The sequence below is a fragment of the Myripristis murdjan genome, chromosome 5, assembly GCF_902150065.1.
Source record: "Myripristis murdjan chromosome 5, fMyrMur1.1, whole genome shotgun sequence".
NCBI classification, from domain to species: domain Eukaryota; kingdom Metazoa; phylum Chordata; class Actinopteri; order Holocentriformes; family Holocentridae; genus Myripristis; species Myripristis murdjan.
In genome coordinates this window covers 25,580,050-25,600,514 of record NC_043984.1, presented here as the reverse complement: position 1 = coordinate 25,600,514, position 20,465 = coordinate 25,580,050, and the positions used below count along the sequence as shown (strand labels likewise).

General features: G+C 39.8%; 1 protein-coding gene across 1 annotated transcript in view; it reads right to left on the bottom strand.

Annotated features, from left to right (window-relative positions):
- slc2a9l2 (solute carrier family 2 member 9, like 2) overlaps window positions 1-20,465 on the bottom strand; it is a 104,290-nt gene that overhangs the window by 28,025 nt on the left and 55,800 nt on the right. The window contains exons 10-11 of the mRNA XM_030051954.1: window positions 14,554-14,655; window positions 13,963-14,038 (exon numbers count right to left, since the gene is read on the bottom strand). Of these exons, the coding sequence (XP_029907814.1) occupies window positions 13,963-14,038; window positions 14,554-14,655 (178 nt within the window). The remainder of the gene's footprint in view (window positions 1-13,962; window positions 14,039-14,553; window positions 14,656-20,465) is intronic.

The following is a 20,465-nucleotide window of genomic DNA, read 5'->3' as shown; positions in this document are numbered from 1 at the left end:
TGACCGCTGTAAGTGTTAAATATTTTGTTCATTCAAGTGGAAAGAGTTTGCAGGCGCTCCACCTTTGCCCTGGCAGTGAGTCATGCTGTCTGCTCCACTGTTTACAGATGGGGGCTAGTGATATTGTCTAACAGAGACGCACACACTATAAATAAAACTAATTATATAATAGCAGAATCATGGCACACTAACAGAGTAGTCCACTCCCACGCACTAGAATGCACACATTCATGCATTCACACTGTAAGGTGTGCAATTCTTTTGTTCTGCAATGTTTTAAACAATGGTTTTCTTCAACAACAAGCATTTTCAAATGAAATACTTCATATTCTTTAAAAACATGATGTCAAAAATTAAAAGAGCAAATTCCTTAAAATCCTGTATTTCAGTTAAGTTGAAACCAAGAAGCAGATAAATATTAGGATGCGCAGCAGATACAGAAGAGCCTGTTCACAGTAACATGGCTTTCATGTTGTTTGTTGCAACAAGAGTGCATAACTAAATCAAAAATGTTTTCCCTGCTTTGTAAAAGGTGACCTCCAATAATCAAAGGAAATGTTCAAAAATGAGCAAATATCATTAACTAATAGCTCCCAGAGAAATTTTATGAGAAAAGAAAAAAGAAAAAAGTTCTTATATGATGTCTATGATTCCTCCTCACTGCATATGCAACATCATCTTAGTGTTAAGTAAAACATCCAGTATTTAAGCAATGTTCAACATTATTTCAACTAATCTGCAGCAAAGCTGTGAGAGTAAGTACAAAAGTATCCTCAGAGGGGAAAAAAGCTACAGAATGAGCCATGTGTAGGAGGGAGGCATTGAATAGAAATGGCGACGCATAATACCTTAACTTGTTACAGGGTTTCTGGCAGAGACACCATGCTAACACACGGACCACCAACTGAGATAAAAAGACAACCACAGAGAAAGGTCGTTTTCCATTTGAACGTGACAAATGTTACACGATGACAAGGATATGAAATTGGCCCCAGAGGAGCTGTGATGACAACACAATTTCAGGACAGATAGCAAAATATAAAAGGTGCTGCTGGTCTACACTTATTCCAAGATTTGCTTACTCATCTCATTGCACTTGATATCATAAATTACATTATGCCATTATAGTAGATCAGGCCGCTTTTACTGAGCAGGCATTCTATGTAAACATAATAGTATATCATGTTTTTTGTTTGTTTGTTCTTACTCAAGCATTTACATTTATTTATTTATTTATTTATTGTACAATTTTAAAAATAAGTTGGACTTTTTACTTGTTTCTATGTTACAGATCAGTCATTGCATACTTTACTGAACACCCATGTAGTAAAGGGTTAGGGTTAGGATGATGATTTGGATTTTTATACTATAAATATAATGTTACCTTAACCAAACAAGGTGGTGACCATAAAGATTAAAAGCCCCTAGACTCCTCACATGCATACACACACACACACACACACACACACACACACACACACACACACACACAAACACTGTTTCTCTCCTACTTTACTTCTCCCTGCACTTCAGCCCTTGTGATTAAATGTCTTTCTAATACCGTCCACCAGACATCATTAAATTTCACCTTGGCTTCTGTTCACTTTCCTGAGAGCCTCATCTAATCATCTCCATCTCTCTCTCTTTCTATGTACAGTATTTCTTGCTTGCGGCCCCTCATGTGCAACAGATACCTAGCCTGTCAGCCGGTATTAACATCACATCTCTGGCAGGTCCGTTACCATTACCTCCATTACCTGCTAACTCTCACAATAGCATATTTGGCTGCCAAGTGTGTGTGTATTTCCACCTTCCCAGGTATGGAAGTGATTGCTTTGTAGACACTGTCTTGCAGTCTCCTCCTTCCAGCAGGTGTCTGTTTTCATGAGAGCCTAACGGGTATAACTCTGTTTTCAATGAGCTTTAGTATCTTTCTAGATTTGTACTATTTTTTTTTTTTTTAATGGGTATACTTACTAATTCCTCAGAAGAGTTTACTCTAGTGAGCCCTGATCTACTGACAGATGGCGGTGACTCGTCCTGTCACACACTTTACTGTTAGATAGAGAAACAGCAACAAATCTGCTCGGTTTGGCTACAAATTGAGCTGCTTCTTGAATCGTTTAACGCATAACAATTCACGGTCAGGACCAATTATGCCAACATTTTGATGGAAAACTGCGCTGTATAACATGGTCTGCCTGGATGACGGCTGCGCACAATATTTAGGCCGCTTTCTTCAGGCTCAATGATGCACAATTCAATCCAGTAAAATTAAGGGTTCAGTTTGATTTAACAAGGAACAATTATTCCCCCATTGTACTGAACAATGTGTACTACTGATTCAGTTGCTTTTCCATATTCAACCTCAGGCAGCTTTTCAATAGTCCACGAAAAGAATAGGATTTGCATTTTATCTTACTGTTACAATTAAACACCAGGTGGGCTTTTCTGTGGTTTTGTTACTGTCCAAACATGACCTGGCAGTAAGGTAAGGTAAAAGGAATGTGAGACATTGCAACAAGACCCGTTTTACTTTATAGGATATGAATGCATGTTTCATAAGCACAAGATTCAGAAACTGTGTTTGCTCATCTTCGCTAGCTATTACAAGAACAAAATCTAAAAGAAATTAATTTGTCTCCCAGCCTATGATCCTATATATGACTGAACCTGTGCCGAAGGATTAATTTATTCCTCAGGGAAACTGAAGTTATAGATAAAATGAAAAGTTCATTTCCTGAAAGGTCAAAAAGCTAAAGCACATCCCCAACTTTTCCAAAATCATTTTTCCTAAGGTAGGATAACAATACTCGGGTTCACTTCAACCTGAGGAATGGAGTTTCTGCTCCATTAGGTCGCATTGTCATCTCTGACAAATATGAGTCTTCTCCAGTCAACCAACTCTAATCCAATAAACAATTTCAAAAAGAGGCTTTACCAGTGTGGAAACAGCTGAAAAGCCGGCTGTCACACAATAAAATATTTCTGTTCTGACATCGTTGTGTGAATTAAATTGCAATAAATGTCCAAAAAGTTATGAATCGTGAGGAAAAAATGAAAAACAAAGGCACTAGAAAAAAAGGTCAAGAAGGGACATGTGTGAGGAGGAGCCAGGAATCAAATGAGAAACCTTCTGATTAGAGGAGGTATTGTGCAGCTGAACCTGATGTCTGACTCCCATGGAAGAGGGAGCAGGCCAGGCACAAACAGGCCTTCCTTAAGAGAATCAACCATGTATCACATGTACTGTGTGTGGTATATTTTCTTCCTCCTCATTAATCCACCTAATATCTAAAATAGAGACGGGAAATACTCAAAGGTGCTTCACCGAGAAAAGAGAGAATGGAGAATTAATAGAGAAAAAAATTGAGAAAAAATAGGAGAGTACAAATGAGGAGGAGACAAATAAAAGGATGAGGAGAGAATGGTAAATAATGACAAATGATGCATGAGAAAATGTGTGCATTTCTTACAAGTGATTGTCCGTGAGTACTTAATCACAAACTGAAATTTATTTGAATAATAAACTACATAACAACTAGAGAACCCTGACCTATGTTTTCTGAGGTTCCTCCGATTCTTAAAACAGCCACAGCAGGCTACTGACTGCTTGATGGTGTAAGTGATCGCCATCAGGAGGTGAGCCGACAGGTTGGAGGGCTGTGGGAAGTCCGAGAGGCACAGCAGCGAGCTGAATTAATCTCTTGAATCTGTCATGTTCATGCTCATCTTCGGCATGCTGCTCAAATAAAGGTGAATTACTCTCATTTTGACAGCGTGAGCTCTTGCATACAGTCCGACAAGTCTACAATAATTGCTAAAACAAATCTCCCAACTCAGGAAAAAGAAGATAATGAATGCATTTACCAGGTAGTGCGCACTTTATATGTTCTTTATTGATTCAATTTATTAATTGATCAAAGCAAGTGTAACATGCACCAGACATTACAAAGAAAAAAATGAAAAAAAAAAAAAAAAAATACATACATATACAATTGTTAGAAGGTATCATTATCAGTTTTAAACAACTTCATACAGTATACAGTACTGCATGTGAAGCACCTGACGTTCATGGGGGGGTAGGGAGGCTGGCTCAGGGCAAAGACCACAGTTGTACTAAATAATTTTGTTTGAGAGTTGCTAAATTGCTAATATCTGCAGTGTCTGTTTGATGTTACTAGAAAATGCACCAAAGCAGTCTACTTCAAATCTACTCGCCTATTAAAAAAAGAAAAACTGCTCTCTACCAAATTGGGTTGTATTTTGACCAAACAAATCCGACTAATTGGACCCCATATGGTAACACTGCTAGAAGGGCCAAATCTGTGCATGTACTGCACTACTGGCATGCGATCTGAAAGATGCTGTCGTGACATATTGGAAATTAATCTGATAAGCCTTGCAAATAAAACATCTGCCAAGACTGAACAAAAGTGGCGCTCTGTGGCTTGCAGATATGTCTGATGTGACAGCAAATAATGTTAAGATTTTCCTCAAATTTGTCAGTGTCTTGTTATTTGCTCTTCTTTGTGTTTGAGAATTAATTATAGGATCTTATTGGCTTGGTTACTGGAAAATGATAGAGCAAATGATGAATCCTGTATCTGTGATGTTTTAGAAAGTTCTGTTGAATTTAAGTATATTATTTTCTTTTGGGTTAAGTTTTCTATCCAAGTGCTAATGTATGTGTGTAAAATTGATGGCACAGCCTACTGTGTCAGCATCTGTGTAGCAAAAGCTCTTTTTAATGAGAAAGAGGCTGAAAACAAGTCACTGATTAAGAGCTGTAATCTGCCAAATTTTGCAATTTTCCAGAGGTCCAAATGTTAATGCATCTGGGAAATAGTGACTTCACAAAACAGATGATGCATGAGAGGGCCTTTTGAGCATGTTGTGGTGGATGCTAAACGGTCAGTAAACATCCTTTGACCTTGATTACGCACACACCTGCATACACACACAAAGCAAAGATAACTACGTATGTCTATGTATGTAACGCTACAGAGCTAGTATTTCCTTCTCTCCCTATCTGCTGCTGTTCAAGATATTCTCTCATCTTTGACAGACCCTCTATAGAAATACTCATGGATGCGTCATTCAGGACGGTGGCCTTGACTCCCATTATGCCCACTGTAATGACTGATGCAATGACAGGCAAGGACTCGATAGCAGCACTCAGAGACAGAATAAAAGTCAAAGTCCATTTTACTTGCAGTGGTTCAGTACACATGTAGTCAAGCAGATGATTGGGCAAACAAAGTCCAACAAAGAGATGACAAGGGCAGGGCTCACGTCCTAAACACTGCAGTAATGCCGGTACCCTTGACACAGGGGACAAAGACGAACCGGCACTGAGAGAGGGGAACACACACACTAAATACCCTAAGACTAATGAAACTAATCAGGGCATGTCAACATCATCACAGCAGCGGGAAAACACATAAGGGCAGGAGGTTAAGATATCTGAAACGAGAGGTGACGTTTCAACATATAAAAAATGAAGGAATGAATGAAACGAGGAAAACATAACCTTGGGAGCAGGGCAACACATCATCTATATCTCAAAACTCTTAAGTGCCATTTGGCTTCACTTCTTTAGTCTTGATGTCTTGAGACATCTTGATGGCATTGCTGTAGATCTTACTATAGTGGGTCGGTGAGTCACTCTTGGTGGACAGTTTGATGTTGTCCATGTAGAGGAGTAGGAGGTGGCTGATGGTAGCTCCAATCTTGAAGCTGTGCACTCTTTGTGACAATCTGACCGAGGAGGTTCAGATCTTTGAAGTGCATCCCCTGGTAGATGCCACACTTGATGGTCACTTATGCGATTGTCCTTCAGCTGCTTCTTCTGTTGTCCTTCAGTGACCCACTGAGCGCCTGATAAAGGCTCTTAGTGTCTTGTTGACCTTGTCAGGCATTCAAGGATCTGTGTGACACTGAGTTGTAAGCTTTACAGGCTGTGTTCAGACAACGCATTTACATTCCTACGTCGCCAGACACTGCAGCTTGGTCGTGGCCCTTTTGTGTCTTTTACCATGAGTCAGTGTCACATGGTGAGGTTTAGGCAGAAAAAAAAAAAAAAAAACTAACCTTGGCTAAGGTTAGGAAAAAGTAAGGTTTATGCAACAAAATGGAAACTGGATGTGGTCTCAGTCACACACAAAAGGTCTCACTGGAAACAGGAGTCAACACTGGGCGTGGGTCTCGTGTGTGAGAGTCCTGTGGCTAACAACCACCTCCCTTCTCAGAGTTTCTCGCCTTTAATACTACATCACCATCCCCTGCGTCTCATACTTACGCCAAAGGGTGCCTTTGGCCTCTAATGGTTGCCTGTCGCATAGGTATCAGACATCAAAGTGCGCCTTTGCCGTCAATATCAGACCTGAAATGGATGTGACCAAACTGCGGTATTTGAAGCCCTGGGAATGAGAATGGGCTGACTCAGATTAGTCTGACTGGTCTTACAGTCTTGGTTGACCGCTCCATCTACAAGTTGCTGGTGTTATTTCCAATCCCAGCTCTTCTCATAATGTCAATACCGCTTGGCGTTTCCATGTTGGACAGAAGTTGGATGGTGTTGTTCCCTTGTGGTGGTGCTTCTTGATCAGTATTGTCCTGCCATGTGTTAGCCAAGCAGTGTGTGAGCCTGCTGTTAATAGCTGGCTCATCTGTGCTACTTTAAGTGTTCATGCAGTACTGTTGGTTTCTTTTGGCTGTGCATCATGTCAGGAACTGGTGCTGTCCAGCTCTTCCTATTTGTTGAGGTATGCTGCTGTGATACTAACTGGTTCCTGCCCCCTGGGAATTGGCCTGCTTTTAGGTCTATTGGCTTTGGACTTATGAGATATTTCTCTTTCCCATATGATCTTCGACTGCTTTTCAGTTTCAGCACTTTGTGGGTTTGTTACTCCTCTGCATCTAGGCGCACACTTTGGTTTCTCTCTGGAGAACAAGGCATTTATCCTTTTAGCCTCTGCTCCTCTGGTGTATCTCTTTAGTCTGGCTGCCAGCACTGTGTTTAGAAGTCTCCAGAGTCTCAGTTGTGGCCATGATCATTTCTTCAATGACTGGGATCTGTCCTTGATCATTTCATCATTCTGTAGTTGAGCCAGCGTACTATTCTCTGTGTTTCTCTGTCTTGGCTTTTGTCTCTAAGGAGGGAACTGTGGGTAATAGCCAAGCCTCCATATGATTGTCTTTCTTCTTGAATCATATAGGAGGAGGGCCAATATCGTGTCTCGCTCAAGGGCGCTCACTGGGGAGGTGCTGCACCCAGGATCCTGTTCTCCCCATTGCCAAGCATTACATGCGGTTATTTTAACCGTACTATTTTATACAAGTATACACACACACACACACACACACACACACACACACACACACACACAAATGCATCAATATTTATGGGCCTGGCTCTGTCAGCTCACTTGGTGTAAGATGATTTCTTATGGATCACTGGCTACTGCTGTTATACTCTATACTAAACTTATCAACATGCCAACTGCCACCCCGTTCTCTATACAGTATGGAGAGGAAGAGCCAAAATATTATGTGCTAACAGTATCTGGCCTTGTTAGTTTTCACACACAGGCACACCTGAGTTACAAGGGTCATGGAATGCCTTGGGGCGAGTTGTTTTCTCTGCTTTGACAGGGTGGAAAAAAACTCATGACACACGACAGGCTGAGAATCAACAAGTTCCCCTTAATGAGATGATAGGGTTACCTTGCTATGAGTGTTAGCTGAGCATGGGAGCAGGAGCAAAAAACCATGAGAATCTTGTCGAGAAAAAAAAAAAAGTGGTAGTTAATGTCTAACATTTTCGAAAGACACAAAAATCACAATAAACAATCATAAGGTTGTGATTCTAAAACCTGCTGCCAACATCTTCGAAGCACACAGCTACCGTTTCCCAAAGGATACAACAAATACTTAGAAATTCATGTCATGCTGCTATATGAAAACTCTGAATGGATGGAAAATATAATGAGCTATTTCTGTGCAGTACAACTTCAAAGTATGGTTTCCTACAGGGACATGTGAAGGAATGGTGAGCCTCTGGAACCTACCCTAGAGTCAGTCCTACACACATCCTCCAGCGGTGAAAGGTCCCAATTAACCTTTGCTAGATCTATCTATCTATATCAAGGGCATGCCACACCAGCTCAGGGATATGGCGGAAGAATGAATTCCCTTCTGCAGACAGGACTTTGACGATTGTCAGTGGCCTCACAGCAACCATCTGACTACTTGAACTTGAAAAGTTGAAAAACATGTCTTACTGGAACTCAAGCAGCTATGTGTGCCAATTAAACAGCACGTGTGTGTATGTAGCATGATGAAAAGGGTGGAAAGGTTGTCTTAACGAAGGGAAAATATATACATGAAAAAAAAACATATCAGAGACATATCTTAGCCTCTTATGTGGTGTAACATATAAAAACTGCCTATTTTATATGACTAAAATTGAAGCGAGAAAATCAGTTTCTCTGTTTTTTAATGCAATCTTAAAATGAGGTTGTTTTCTTAATTGTTGTATAGCTGACAGATGATATATGATGATACTTAGTTTTCCTTCATTTTATAGGGTTTTTACTACTCAATATCATTTTTCCTGAACATTATCTGTCCACTTTCCAACTCAAACAGAGACGCAACAAAGCTTACATTGCACCATAGCCTAATAATTTTTTTTTCAAGGTTATTTTTTCAGCATTTCTGCTTTTATATTTGGTAGTTACGGTAGAGAGAGACAGGAAAGGCAGGGGAGCAAGAGGGTACGACATGCAGCAAATAGCCTGAGTTCAGGTTTGAACCCAGGATGCTGCAATCAAGACTCAGCCCTAACAAGTGGCGCATGCTTTTACCCAGCAAGCCACCGGGGCGTGCCGTAGCCAAAAAATTAACCCTGGTAATAGAGGTTAAAGGTAAAAGATCTGTGACATATGAAAATTGCTGTTGACCAAACATTTTATTCTGACATAGGGCCTATACATTAAACATTTCAGTAGACTGCAGCTTTTTGATTGCAGACTGTCCCATTTATTTTCTGCCTTGCTGTTTTTTAAGTGTTTCTCCATGCACCACCACAATCACTTCTCCACCATCACATCAGTTCTTTCTTTGCTGGACAATTTCACACAGATATTTTTTTAAATCCCTCTTGCTGCTGTTTCTCAATGTTGATAATCAGCTCCATTCTAACAGAAATGGTTCTGTTAGAGTTCCCTCTCCCATGAGGCATGCATTCAAAAACTTTTTTCATCAGACATTATTCACAACAACTGAAGGTGATCTGGCATCGCTGCAGCCTGAAAGTGATGCTTTTAAAAGGCTGCGTTTAGGCTCAGCTGCCCACACAGGCCACAGCACACAGGCCAGAGTCCCAGGGAGCTCATTCAGCATACTAATACAAGTGGAGGTTTTGTGCAGTGGAACAATAAGCAGAGGAAATTACAAACAGCTTGTATTTTTTGTAGGAGGCTCCTATTTCAGGCTCCACAGTGTTGTGCAGAAAAACATTGTGTTTAAGCTGAAGTAAAAAGTTTTTACCTTTAACAGCAAAAACCTATATGTGCATTGGTGTGTTACTGTGTGCATGCTGTGTGTATTCACAGCATAAAGGAGAAAATACACAACCTATGCGTGCCTGTGCGCTCACACGTTTCTATACATGACATTGGGAAGAGAGTGCATTGGAGCTCTCTAATGCTGCCTTACCCTTGAGAGAAAGTGTTCATTGCTCTCCCTCTCCAATTTGGTCAACTCATCAACCAGCCCACCATTTGGTTCACAACTCACTGCGACAGAGCTCGGTTAATTAGTTCCCACCACATCCTCCTAAAAGGCAATAACAGCCCTGAACCAACAGATGCTTAAATATGTCCTCTTTAATCAGAGCCTGTGATGAGCTCAGAGACCTGGTCCACACACTAGTCAACATGGCATTCGGCGCTGTCTTAATACAGCCAAATCTGCTGGACTGAAAACAGCAAACAGGGTAAATGACCCTCCTAACATGAGCAACCCCACCAGGTGCACGTACTCGTTTTGCATGCATCTACTGTTATAGTAGTTATTCAAGCTTGTGTTTTGTGACACGATATATATGCACTGCAATTACATGCACAAACTCACACATGTACACACTCACCATGGACAAAAACAAACTCACAGCAACACAAATGCACATCTGAACTAATTTAACATAGCCACTGAGCTCACTCTTAACTGCTGTGTTTCTGATGTGAGCATAATTAATATCATTACAAAAACCAACCTGTTTAATTCCACTTTACATATTTTATCTTAACTTAGAGTATGGAACTTTTACATATAAATGTTTGTTTGTTTGTTTTTTGTAATGTTTGTTATATTCAATCTAATGCCAAATGCCCAACACCTCCCTGCATTTTGCATCGTCACAGACACTGGGAAGATGTGGCAACATTCCCATGCTGGTTTGGTCAACTTTAAGTGAGACATTTTACATTCACACTTCACAGTTACAACTGTTTGGTTAATAACCTTTGTCTGATGATTGTCCGCTTAATGTATGAAGACTGAGAGTAACTCAGTGGTGTATTTTTTATTCAGCACATGAGAGGTACAGTATAACAGAACTTGAAAGTTCTGTATTGTATAGATTGCATAACAAAATTAACCAGACAAGAAATGTACACTAACTAGTAAACAGTAACTGTGTGCATTTCAAAAGGCAGGGCAGTATCCATATTAAAGTACATTTTTCTATTTGGGAACAAAACATAATGCAGCTTGCTCATTAAAGGCAGTTTATGTAAGATTATCATTTAAATCAAGCCTAGAATATTCCCAGTGGGCCAAATATGGTTTGATGTGGTCCCCTATATTCAGCTTAATGTATTTTTTATGCATCATGTAAGTTGCTTGTTTTTTTTTTTTTTTTTTTTTTGTACCTATTTATTTGTATTTGTACCTATTTATTTATAACACAAAAAAGTAAAAGCAATGCTGAAATTGTGCATTTTAATTCATTTTTTCTGTCTGCTCTTCATATATGAAGACAGCAGAGTTTAGTTTCCTAACATAACATGGGAGACAGATAACATATTTATGTTTATTATCTTTTCTTACAGCGGCAAGAGCCGTGCAAACATGAATTATGGGTCAACATGTATGGCTTTGATGTGCCATACCAAAATTATTAACACTGACAATAATAAACTATAACTCACAAGTCCTACAGTGTAAACAACACTGATCCCCAACCAATTCTGTTTTAATTTCAGCTGTAGAGCACGTTTAATCAGGTTTCCAGCAAAGGAATTATGTTGTTATATTATTAATAGGGCAGACCAGATTGTCTCTCTTTTTTCCCTTCAGGTATTGCCACATTCTTTTTCATTTCTCTATATCAAACAAATCCCAGTCAGGGAGGAAAAGATGTCACCACACTTTTAAATCAACCCCCCCAACCCCATTATAGATACATATAAAGCAGCGCTATGGGATCAAAGCCTATGGCGATATACTGCAAGGTACATGTTATCTTAAAAATTACAAAGAAACCTGAATGCAATAGATGTTGCCCCTTGCACTCAATTTCATAACGCATGCTGCCTCAGCAGCCTCTCCTTCATGGGTTATGTGTACCATCCATGCCAGCAAGGTTTATACTGTAGTTACTTTTGGGATGAATCACTTCAAGCCAACCTATTCGTCAGTCTCAAACAAGCAGAGGAAATACATTGACCAGTTCCTCTGATACACAAACTGGCCTTGGAGGTCACATAGTCTTCATTGGTACTTGATACGTTCTGCATTTTGTAAGTTAACTTTTAAAAATATTTTAAGAACATATGGTAAATTGCAGGTGGTTTGCACAACTGCCTTCCTTTAAATTAATGCTAAATCGAAGTGTTTAGGGGCTATTTTGACAAGTAACTACCTGTATCATTTCTTAGTTGAATGTAATTAAACCGCAAGCATGACAACGTATAGTATACTACTGTTAAGTGGTATCAAAGCAGTCATTCACAGCATCCTGTGTGCCACGTCTGCTAATGGACGAGGGAATGACTAGGGACAGAAATCATGAATTGATTTGCATCTATAAAGCTTGATGGATTTGCTGGCAACTGACAAGCACCATAGTGTCACCAAAACATTGTTTCAAGTCCTTGTTTGTACATAGTGATTTGTATTGGACCATGAGCAGTCTTGCACATAACTGACTGTGTTTAATCTGTGTGTGGTTTAACATGCAATATACAGCTAAGCTGTCACACACTCATATCTCTCCTGGACGAGCTGTTGGAGGATACCACATGATTACAGATGAATACTGAGTGCCAAAATAGCAAGGAATCCATCATCTGGGCAATTTCTCTGTTTGGAAAAACTGTCCAGAGTCCTCTTATATTCACATCATCCGGCTCTGGATGAGTAGTGCTAGTCAGATGCTAGTCAGTCATCCAATAAAATGTTGAAATGTCTTTTTCCTTTGGGTTACTGGGGGATGGAATTTCTCAGTCATTGTTTCTTCAGTTATTATAGTCTGGATAACTTTCTGTATTCAGACTTTTTTCAAGTTAAGGAATCATTTAATCTCTGATGTGTTAAATCATAGCAATATATTGTAGTTCATCATGACAAAAACAAAAATCACCCATGTCTTCTATCATAAAATCTTAATAAAATAATATAATCTCACATTAAATTTTGTGACTGAAATTTTCAGCTCAGGTCAGGTTCACCTGACCTGAAATTTTGAAACATCTGGGCCACTGTTTCCATAGTGAAGTGACTTCAGTACAAGCGGTGGCTTCTCATTTATCAAGTACCAGGGTCATCCCACATGTGAATTGTCTTCTCTTTCTCTACCAGTAACCCACCATGTCTAAGCAGCCAAGGGCCTCATTTGATTTGACAGGCAATAAATCATACCTGTGCAGTGGAAGCATACGAGAAACGCTCTCTTTTGCCTAACAACTACAGAAGTGCCCCTGAGCAAGGCACTGAACTCCAGCAGCTGCAGCAGAGGTGTTATAATAGAAGACAGTGGGAGCGCTGGGCAGCTCCCAGTTGTGAGCCTGTGTTTGGATTTGACCTTTCCTTCCTCATCTTTCCCTCCTTCCAGCTAGAAAAGAGCATGTTCTTTATCAAGGGTCCTAAATAAAGGAGGTTTAAAAAAATCAAATGAGCATCCTTTGTGTGCCAGTTCTTTGTATGTTATGAGCATGAACAATTTCCAATTTGCCACAATGGCTGCTGTTCCGCAGTTCTCGGCCTATTCCGACATCCTGAGGCACTTTAGTTGCGTGACTGTTGGGATTAACCGTCCCTGGGGCCATTGTTATTCAAAAGGGATGTATATACGTGATGACAGCAACAGCCTCACCTTGAAACTCAAAGTCAACCTCCCACCAAGACCCATTGTGTGCACACTGACTTTCCCCTGTGCATTTGCAGTGGCATGCGCTATATATAGCCTAGCAACTCACATCGGCTAGTATTTAGTATGCTAATATATGGTAGCACCTGCCGTTTTGATTCTAATCACAATCGCACTGGTTGGCTGATTACTCCAATAGCTCAAGTAATCTGGAAACACAGCCAATAGAGTTCTGTGTCACTTTCCTAGTTTGAAAAGGGAATGGATATAGTTTTGAGTGATTCATGTTGAATATTAACTAGCTATCTTTCTGAATTATGGCCAGATATAAAGAAAAAACTATGATCAATCTTGCAGAGTATTTACTTAATCTCTTTTATGTGCAGTTTCAAGTGGAATATCGGAGCAGTGATGGTTAAAAAGAGGAAGAATTGTACGAAAGGAAGAGAAAAAGAGGATGCAAGTGTGTGTGTGTGTGAGAGAGAGGGAAGGCGGAGAAAGACAAAGAAAGAGGGAAAGAAAAAAAGGGAGAACAGAACAAGAAAGACTGAATGTTAATGAATATTGAAGATCAGTAGCTTTACCTGGGCCAGAGCAGAAGGAGGCAATCACAGCCAATATACAGATGTAACTGAGGTAGGGCATCCATGACACTTTGTGCTGAGGAGAGAGGGAGGAATGGAGAGACACAGAGATTGCAATGATCATCTGATTTTTTTAAAAATATAATGCTAAACATACAGATAAAAAAATATTTTGTCTCATATTTCATTGATAAAAATTTTTGTTTCATTCTAAAAAAAAAAAAAAAAAAAAAAAAAAAAAGAAGTTGTCATCTCCGCCTGCTAAAAATGCATACTGGATGATGTGGTCAGTGGTTTCTTTTTTCCATGTGTAGTGGACTATGGCTGAATATCAAGTGTTGCTGCATCATCACAAGAAGTACTGATCGTCTGGAATGATGCCCAAAGCAAGGTTGACTGCATTTACCGTTACAGTGTGACCGCAGGTAGACATTCCATTTCGCAACGATGAAATGTGATAACCTAATTTCCTCTGCGCACAAATCCTGATGGTAGTCTGGCCACAACATAATGGGACTGCACTGAGAAGCACCATTGTGTACTGTGATAGCATTTATGTCTTGAATGAGCTGAGTGGAAAGATAGACTTACCTGTAAATTGATGAACAGAGTGAGAAGACCGAAGCACACGGCCATGGCAGAGAAACCAAAAATGAGAAGGGGCCTCCTCCCGATCCGTTCAATCACCAAGCCCTGGGGACAGAACCGAAAACAATGTTAGATCATAAGAAGCATTTCTGGCTCACAAATTAGACCATTACTGTGTGATAACAGATCTGTTTCTACAACCATTTCCAATTATTTTCACATAGCAGATGGAAAATGAACACAATTCCTTATTTCACAGAAAAAAAGGTTGCTCTGAACCAATAAGTTGCTGTTTGACTTTCTTTGACATTATGTGCCTCTCATCCACATTCTAGGCCACACTATATTTGCCATGTGATAACATTATTGGACATGACAGCCCGGGATACAAAAATAAAACCTTGTACAAATGCAAAGCTATACAGCACTGTCCTGTTTGCTTAACCTTTCAAATACAGCAGCTGGAAGTCCTGATGAAATAAACTGGGGCCTGTTGGTGGAGGCTGTGCTTTATAATGCATCACATGGAGATACATTTATACAAATATACATTAATTTAAGTGGATCATAAATAATTCACAGGTGGATTCTCACTCCCCACCCGGTGTTGCAGGAGTCACACGTGGACAGTGGGAGAACAATAACGCTGTCACACACCTTCAACCCCTGCCTGAGCCCCAAGCAAAGCCCTGGTCAAAGCCTCAGGGCTTCTCCCCCCATGGCTGCAGAGACGAGCATGAAAGCCCTCGCGGCGCTGCCTTCACTGAACCTCACCAGTGGGATTTCATGACATTGACAAAATGTCACTGGACTCTAGACACTATCCATTCAACAGTGTATTCCCAAGTGTCGAAAGCAGATCTGCCAACCTTGGGAAAACATTTGGTGCACCACCATTTTTTCAACTCCAATAGCTTTGAAGTCAAGAGGAAAGCAATACGACCATATGTTGTACATAAAGCAGTTACTCCTTAAAGAAAAGTCTGGTGTCCATTTTATGTACTATTTTACTAAAAGTCATAATTCTGTTTTTTTGGTTTTTTTTTTTTTTTTCAGATTAAGCTCATATTGGCAGCATCTTTTCATATTTCGGACAACATATAATACGTATGTTTATTTATCTAATTAATTGCTGTATTTTCTGATGTAGGGTAATAAAACAAAACAAATCCCTCCAACAGAGTGTGCATGAATAAGTTAGATGTAGTTGGGTTCTCAAGTCTTGTGATAAGGCTAAATAAACCAAAATTTCAAAGTTTCAGGTGATTTTACTGTCACAAATCAATATTTTTGTGCTTTTCGTGTTTGTCTCCATGGAGTGTTAAGTGAGTGATGGACTGTGAAGACAATTCTCTGGAGAGATGAGAGATGGGAGGTGGATGGGTTATGGAAACGGGGCTGCAGAAACCACTTTCTGATCCAAACAAGGCGATGAAAATACTAGAGATTCCTATCCTTTCGAGCTTTTCTACTGGTGTGTTTTGACAGAGAAATGTGGGGTTGGGTGTATGAAGAGAGTTTTTTCTACTTGCTTTCACTCTTTTTTTTTTCCCACCGTTGCTCCTTTCAGTGCATGTGGACGTTATACACTAGAGCTTTAGGTGTGCTTTAGATTTGGTGTGCCTTTAAAAGTGCTATAATCTTGTATGTGTGTGTTTGTGTGTGTGTGTGCATGTATGTGTTGTATGAGAGTGTCATGTGCTATGTACCAAGAGGGTCTCTGAATCGGAATCCATGTGGACTTATAATACACAAGGACGGGGGCATCTCTGCTCACACCCCATTGCTCCCTGAAGGCAAAGAGCTTTTCTCTCCCTGACACTAACCACGCTGCAGCACTCAGCCACACACACACACACACACACACGCACACACACCAGCCACCGGCAAAATTGCGGCTCATAAAGAGCTCTCAAAGTGTGAGAAAGAGAGCGTGTGTTTGCCAGTGTGTGAGTGTTTGAATATGTGATGGGGGGTGGGGATAGAGGTGGAGTGTCTGCTTAGGAGTGTGTGTGTGTTTTGTGTTTGTGTATATGACTCTTTCTGCCACAATCAATAGTCTTTCACTCCTTCACGTCCATGAGGCCATAACGAGGTCCGGCTACAACTACGTCATGTGAGAACTTGTTTTCGTACAAACATCCTCCCATTTTGGTGCGACACAGTGAACCCCTGATGAAGCTGGACTAAATGACGACTGTTACACAACATGAATAAAATGCGACCTGATATCACACTCGTTGCCAAACTCGACAGAGGCCAGCATGGTGGCTTCAGGCCCGACTGTTGGCAGGGCTAAAAAGTCTGGTCATTATCCATCACATCAAGAAGCAGATGAGCTATCAAAGACAACAGGCCACTGCTTCAGGCCCCACTGGCCCTTCACATGCACCCCAATTCTGCACCATCCACGATAAGACCCTTGGGAGAAGAATGAATAGGAAATCTACTGACAGATTAGTACACAGCTTCAAAAGCATGCACTGACATTGGTAAGATGAGTGTTTTCTTTTGGTGAAACTCGACCAATAAATCATTATGTTTTTTTGTTTGTTTCTTTGTTTCTTTATTATGCAATCAAACAGAATAGGTTTGCACAGATTTGTGATTCAAATGTGAATGAAAAACTTTTTTTTTTTTTTTTTGCAAATCCAAAAGTTTTCTTTGCTGTTGAGCTGAATTTCGTGGATGGGACCTCCACTGTAAGGCATGCTATACCGTGTCTTTTATATAAAAGGGTATAATAGCAAATAGAACAGCTTATTATTCATTTTAAGTGGGTATATTCTAAGATCGGTCTTTCAGTCCTGTATCAAATCATGCCAAACAAAAATATTCTGAAATGGCTCTCTTTCACACAAAAAAAGCTGGGGCCTTATATTGCTGTTTTGTTTTCAGACTCAAAACAGCCATGTGTTCCCTCAATCCTACAGTCTGTCAACATAAAAAAGTGAATCATAGCTCTAGGATACTGACAAAAATACATCATTTGATTACAGCCTACATGATTAGGAATTGATATATAAAATGGTGTTTATGGACAAGCTGATTCCGAAGATAGTCAAACACATTATTAGTTTATGCATTTTGTGAATTATTATTATTTTATGCATTGTCACACTACCTTTCAAACCTTCTGGACAGGAGTGTGGCTCAGAACGGCTGCTATACCATCACATTATAGCTGTGGATGCTGCCAAGCTGTCACTCTGATTGACACTGGCCAATAGTCTTACATCTTTCAAAATCTTATTGCACATGGCATCCATTGCAAAATGATTGGGAAAAATATTGCCTAGACATAGCCAGAAGTAAATGAAGTATAACTCTGATGACATCAGATTTCCTCAAGGGCTGAACAATTAATCGAAATATTATCGAAATTGCAAGATGGCTAAGTGCAATACCCAAATCACAGGAGCTGCAAATTTTTGATAAGGGCAAAATGTGTGTTAGAATATTGTTGTAAATATGTTGTAAATAAGTACTATGATGCGACAGAGTTGCTCTGGCCTACATGTCATATTTTCCAGATATAAGGAAGCATGTTTGTTTGGTACAGACCCCACCAAAAATCAGAGTATTGTTATCTCTGTGATAATTCAAATTATGACGCAAAAATTATCACCCCTTCTAAAATCATATCACAGTTGCAATATGGGATAAATTAATCACAATCTCATTTTTTTTTTTTTTTGCCATCATTGAGCCCTAATTTCTTCTTTAAAAAAGAAATAATAACTACAGATTCTATTTGTGCTGCTTCTGCCCTTCCCAGAAAGTCAACTGTTATTATGTCTGGTGATAATTTGTTTGTGTTTATACTTTCATTTGCCAAAGGGCTGCACAGGATGACGGCATGGCCCGATATGTTTGATGTGATGTGGGATGGCATATGCTCCGTGATTACTGTGTGATAGCCAAGCATATAGTGACAACTCTGCTACCTTTAAAGGGCGACAGCACAGTAGGACAATGGAAAACGGGTACCAGGAGGTCAGTGGATTGCATTTTTGCATGTGAGAGATGTCAGCTCATCTCGCTCTTGTTTCTGGGCTCGATTGAAACAGACGAGCGTGACAGCACATGTATGAGGCTGATGAGAAATTCTCGTGAACAGAAACTCTATTCGTTCATCACAGCTTCCTCTAGCTTCTGGAGTCAGCGTAATATCCCTCCTGAAATAGATTAATTAGTGAATAAAACTCTTTGCTTGAAGAAAATTCCACATCACTAATAAGTAATTCAATAGAAATCCTAAATTGACTTCACTGCTAGTGGAGTCAAGACACCAAGGAGAGGGCTAAGAAGGAAAGTAAGTTAATAATTGGCTACTTTCTGTGTCTCTCCAGCCCTGTCAGTGGGCTTTAACCCATCCACCTCTTGATGGATATGACCTTTGGATAGGAAATTTTGACAGCTAATTTCTGCTATAATTAGCAATGCATACATTGCCTGAGAATATTAAAAAATCATAGAGGCTAAAACAAAGCTTTGATTAAAGATGAAAGAGGAAAGTTGAGCAACTCCTCACTGAACACTGGAGATGACTGACAGGCTGAGATGAAAGACTTCCTAGTCAAAGTTTTTTTTTGTTCTGTATAAGCAAATTAACTCTACTGTCAATCATTTTTTCTCCCTGAAAAACTCATGCACAGAGGCAACTTCTCACATAAACTTCACAACTCTTTTGAGCAAGTGGCAGTGTGCAGTCTCTTAATGAGAAAATATTGTAATTCAGGATGTTACATGTAGTCATTATGGTGTTGGGTACTATCCATAAAGTAACAACACACAGGTAATATAACAAGTATAACAGCTGCTGACAAACAATAGCTCCCTGCCCTTCTCCTGATTAATAAATGTAACAAATAAAAAAAGAGAAACAGACTTCTAAGCAAGATTCACATGCAAATTAGCCACATGACAAACAATTAAAAACATGTTAAAGGTCTTTATATTACAGTGTAACACAGCTGTCAGGATGCTTTCCCCATCTCATCAACTAATAAAAACTTTACGATTCAAGTTAAAAAAAAGAGCTAGTATAACAACTTTGTGTTGGTTGTAAGTCCAATTAACCCATAAAGCATATTCAAAGATTAAATCTCAAACACCATATATGCTTTTCTCACTTTTTTTCCCATTGCTTTTGTGAGGATACCTAGACTCACTACTTCACTACATCACTTAACGTTCTCATTTTCAGGACATCGGGGTATAAGCAACGTTGTTCCTCTCCGGTTCGTCTCGTGGGCAATCGCCGAAGAAATCTTAATTTCCCAAGAGCGAGAAAAGTAAGATGGCATCTTCGGCATGCATGTAAAGCTTGGGCACCTCACCCACTCCCAGAACTCATTAATAAGTGAACTGCACAAAGCAGAAAAAGCCACTTCTCTTTTCTTACAGAATTTTAATATTTTGAGATTTGAGATTCAATATTGAGCAGATTTGCCAGGTGAGCTGCCCCTGCATATTCTAAGCTGTCTTCCAAGAGCACCGCTTTCTCCATAATGGGGCGTAAAAAAGCCACGTGTGGTATGTACTGTAGGTGATTACTGTCTCTATGTTGGAGTGCATGAATAGTGTTAAGGCATTACTAAAAGGATTAGGACAGAGCTACGGCCAAATGCCCCCTGCAGTGCATTACATTAATGACATTAAGCAGCCGCTGAAAACATACCACTGGATTTGGGGATTTTATTAGAATAAACTCTCCTGTACTGCGCCTTTGAAATAAATAGTGACATTGTGGGCAAATGTCAAAAAATATTCTAAGTCTACAAAAAATCACAACATTCTTGTCTTTAGTTACTCTCAGAAAAGCATGCATTTTTCTCAACAAACTGAGATGCCTTGACCTTGACAGCAGCAAAAGCAATTCCCTACAAAATTTGAGAGGTGTGCATGATATC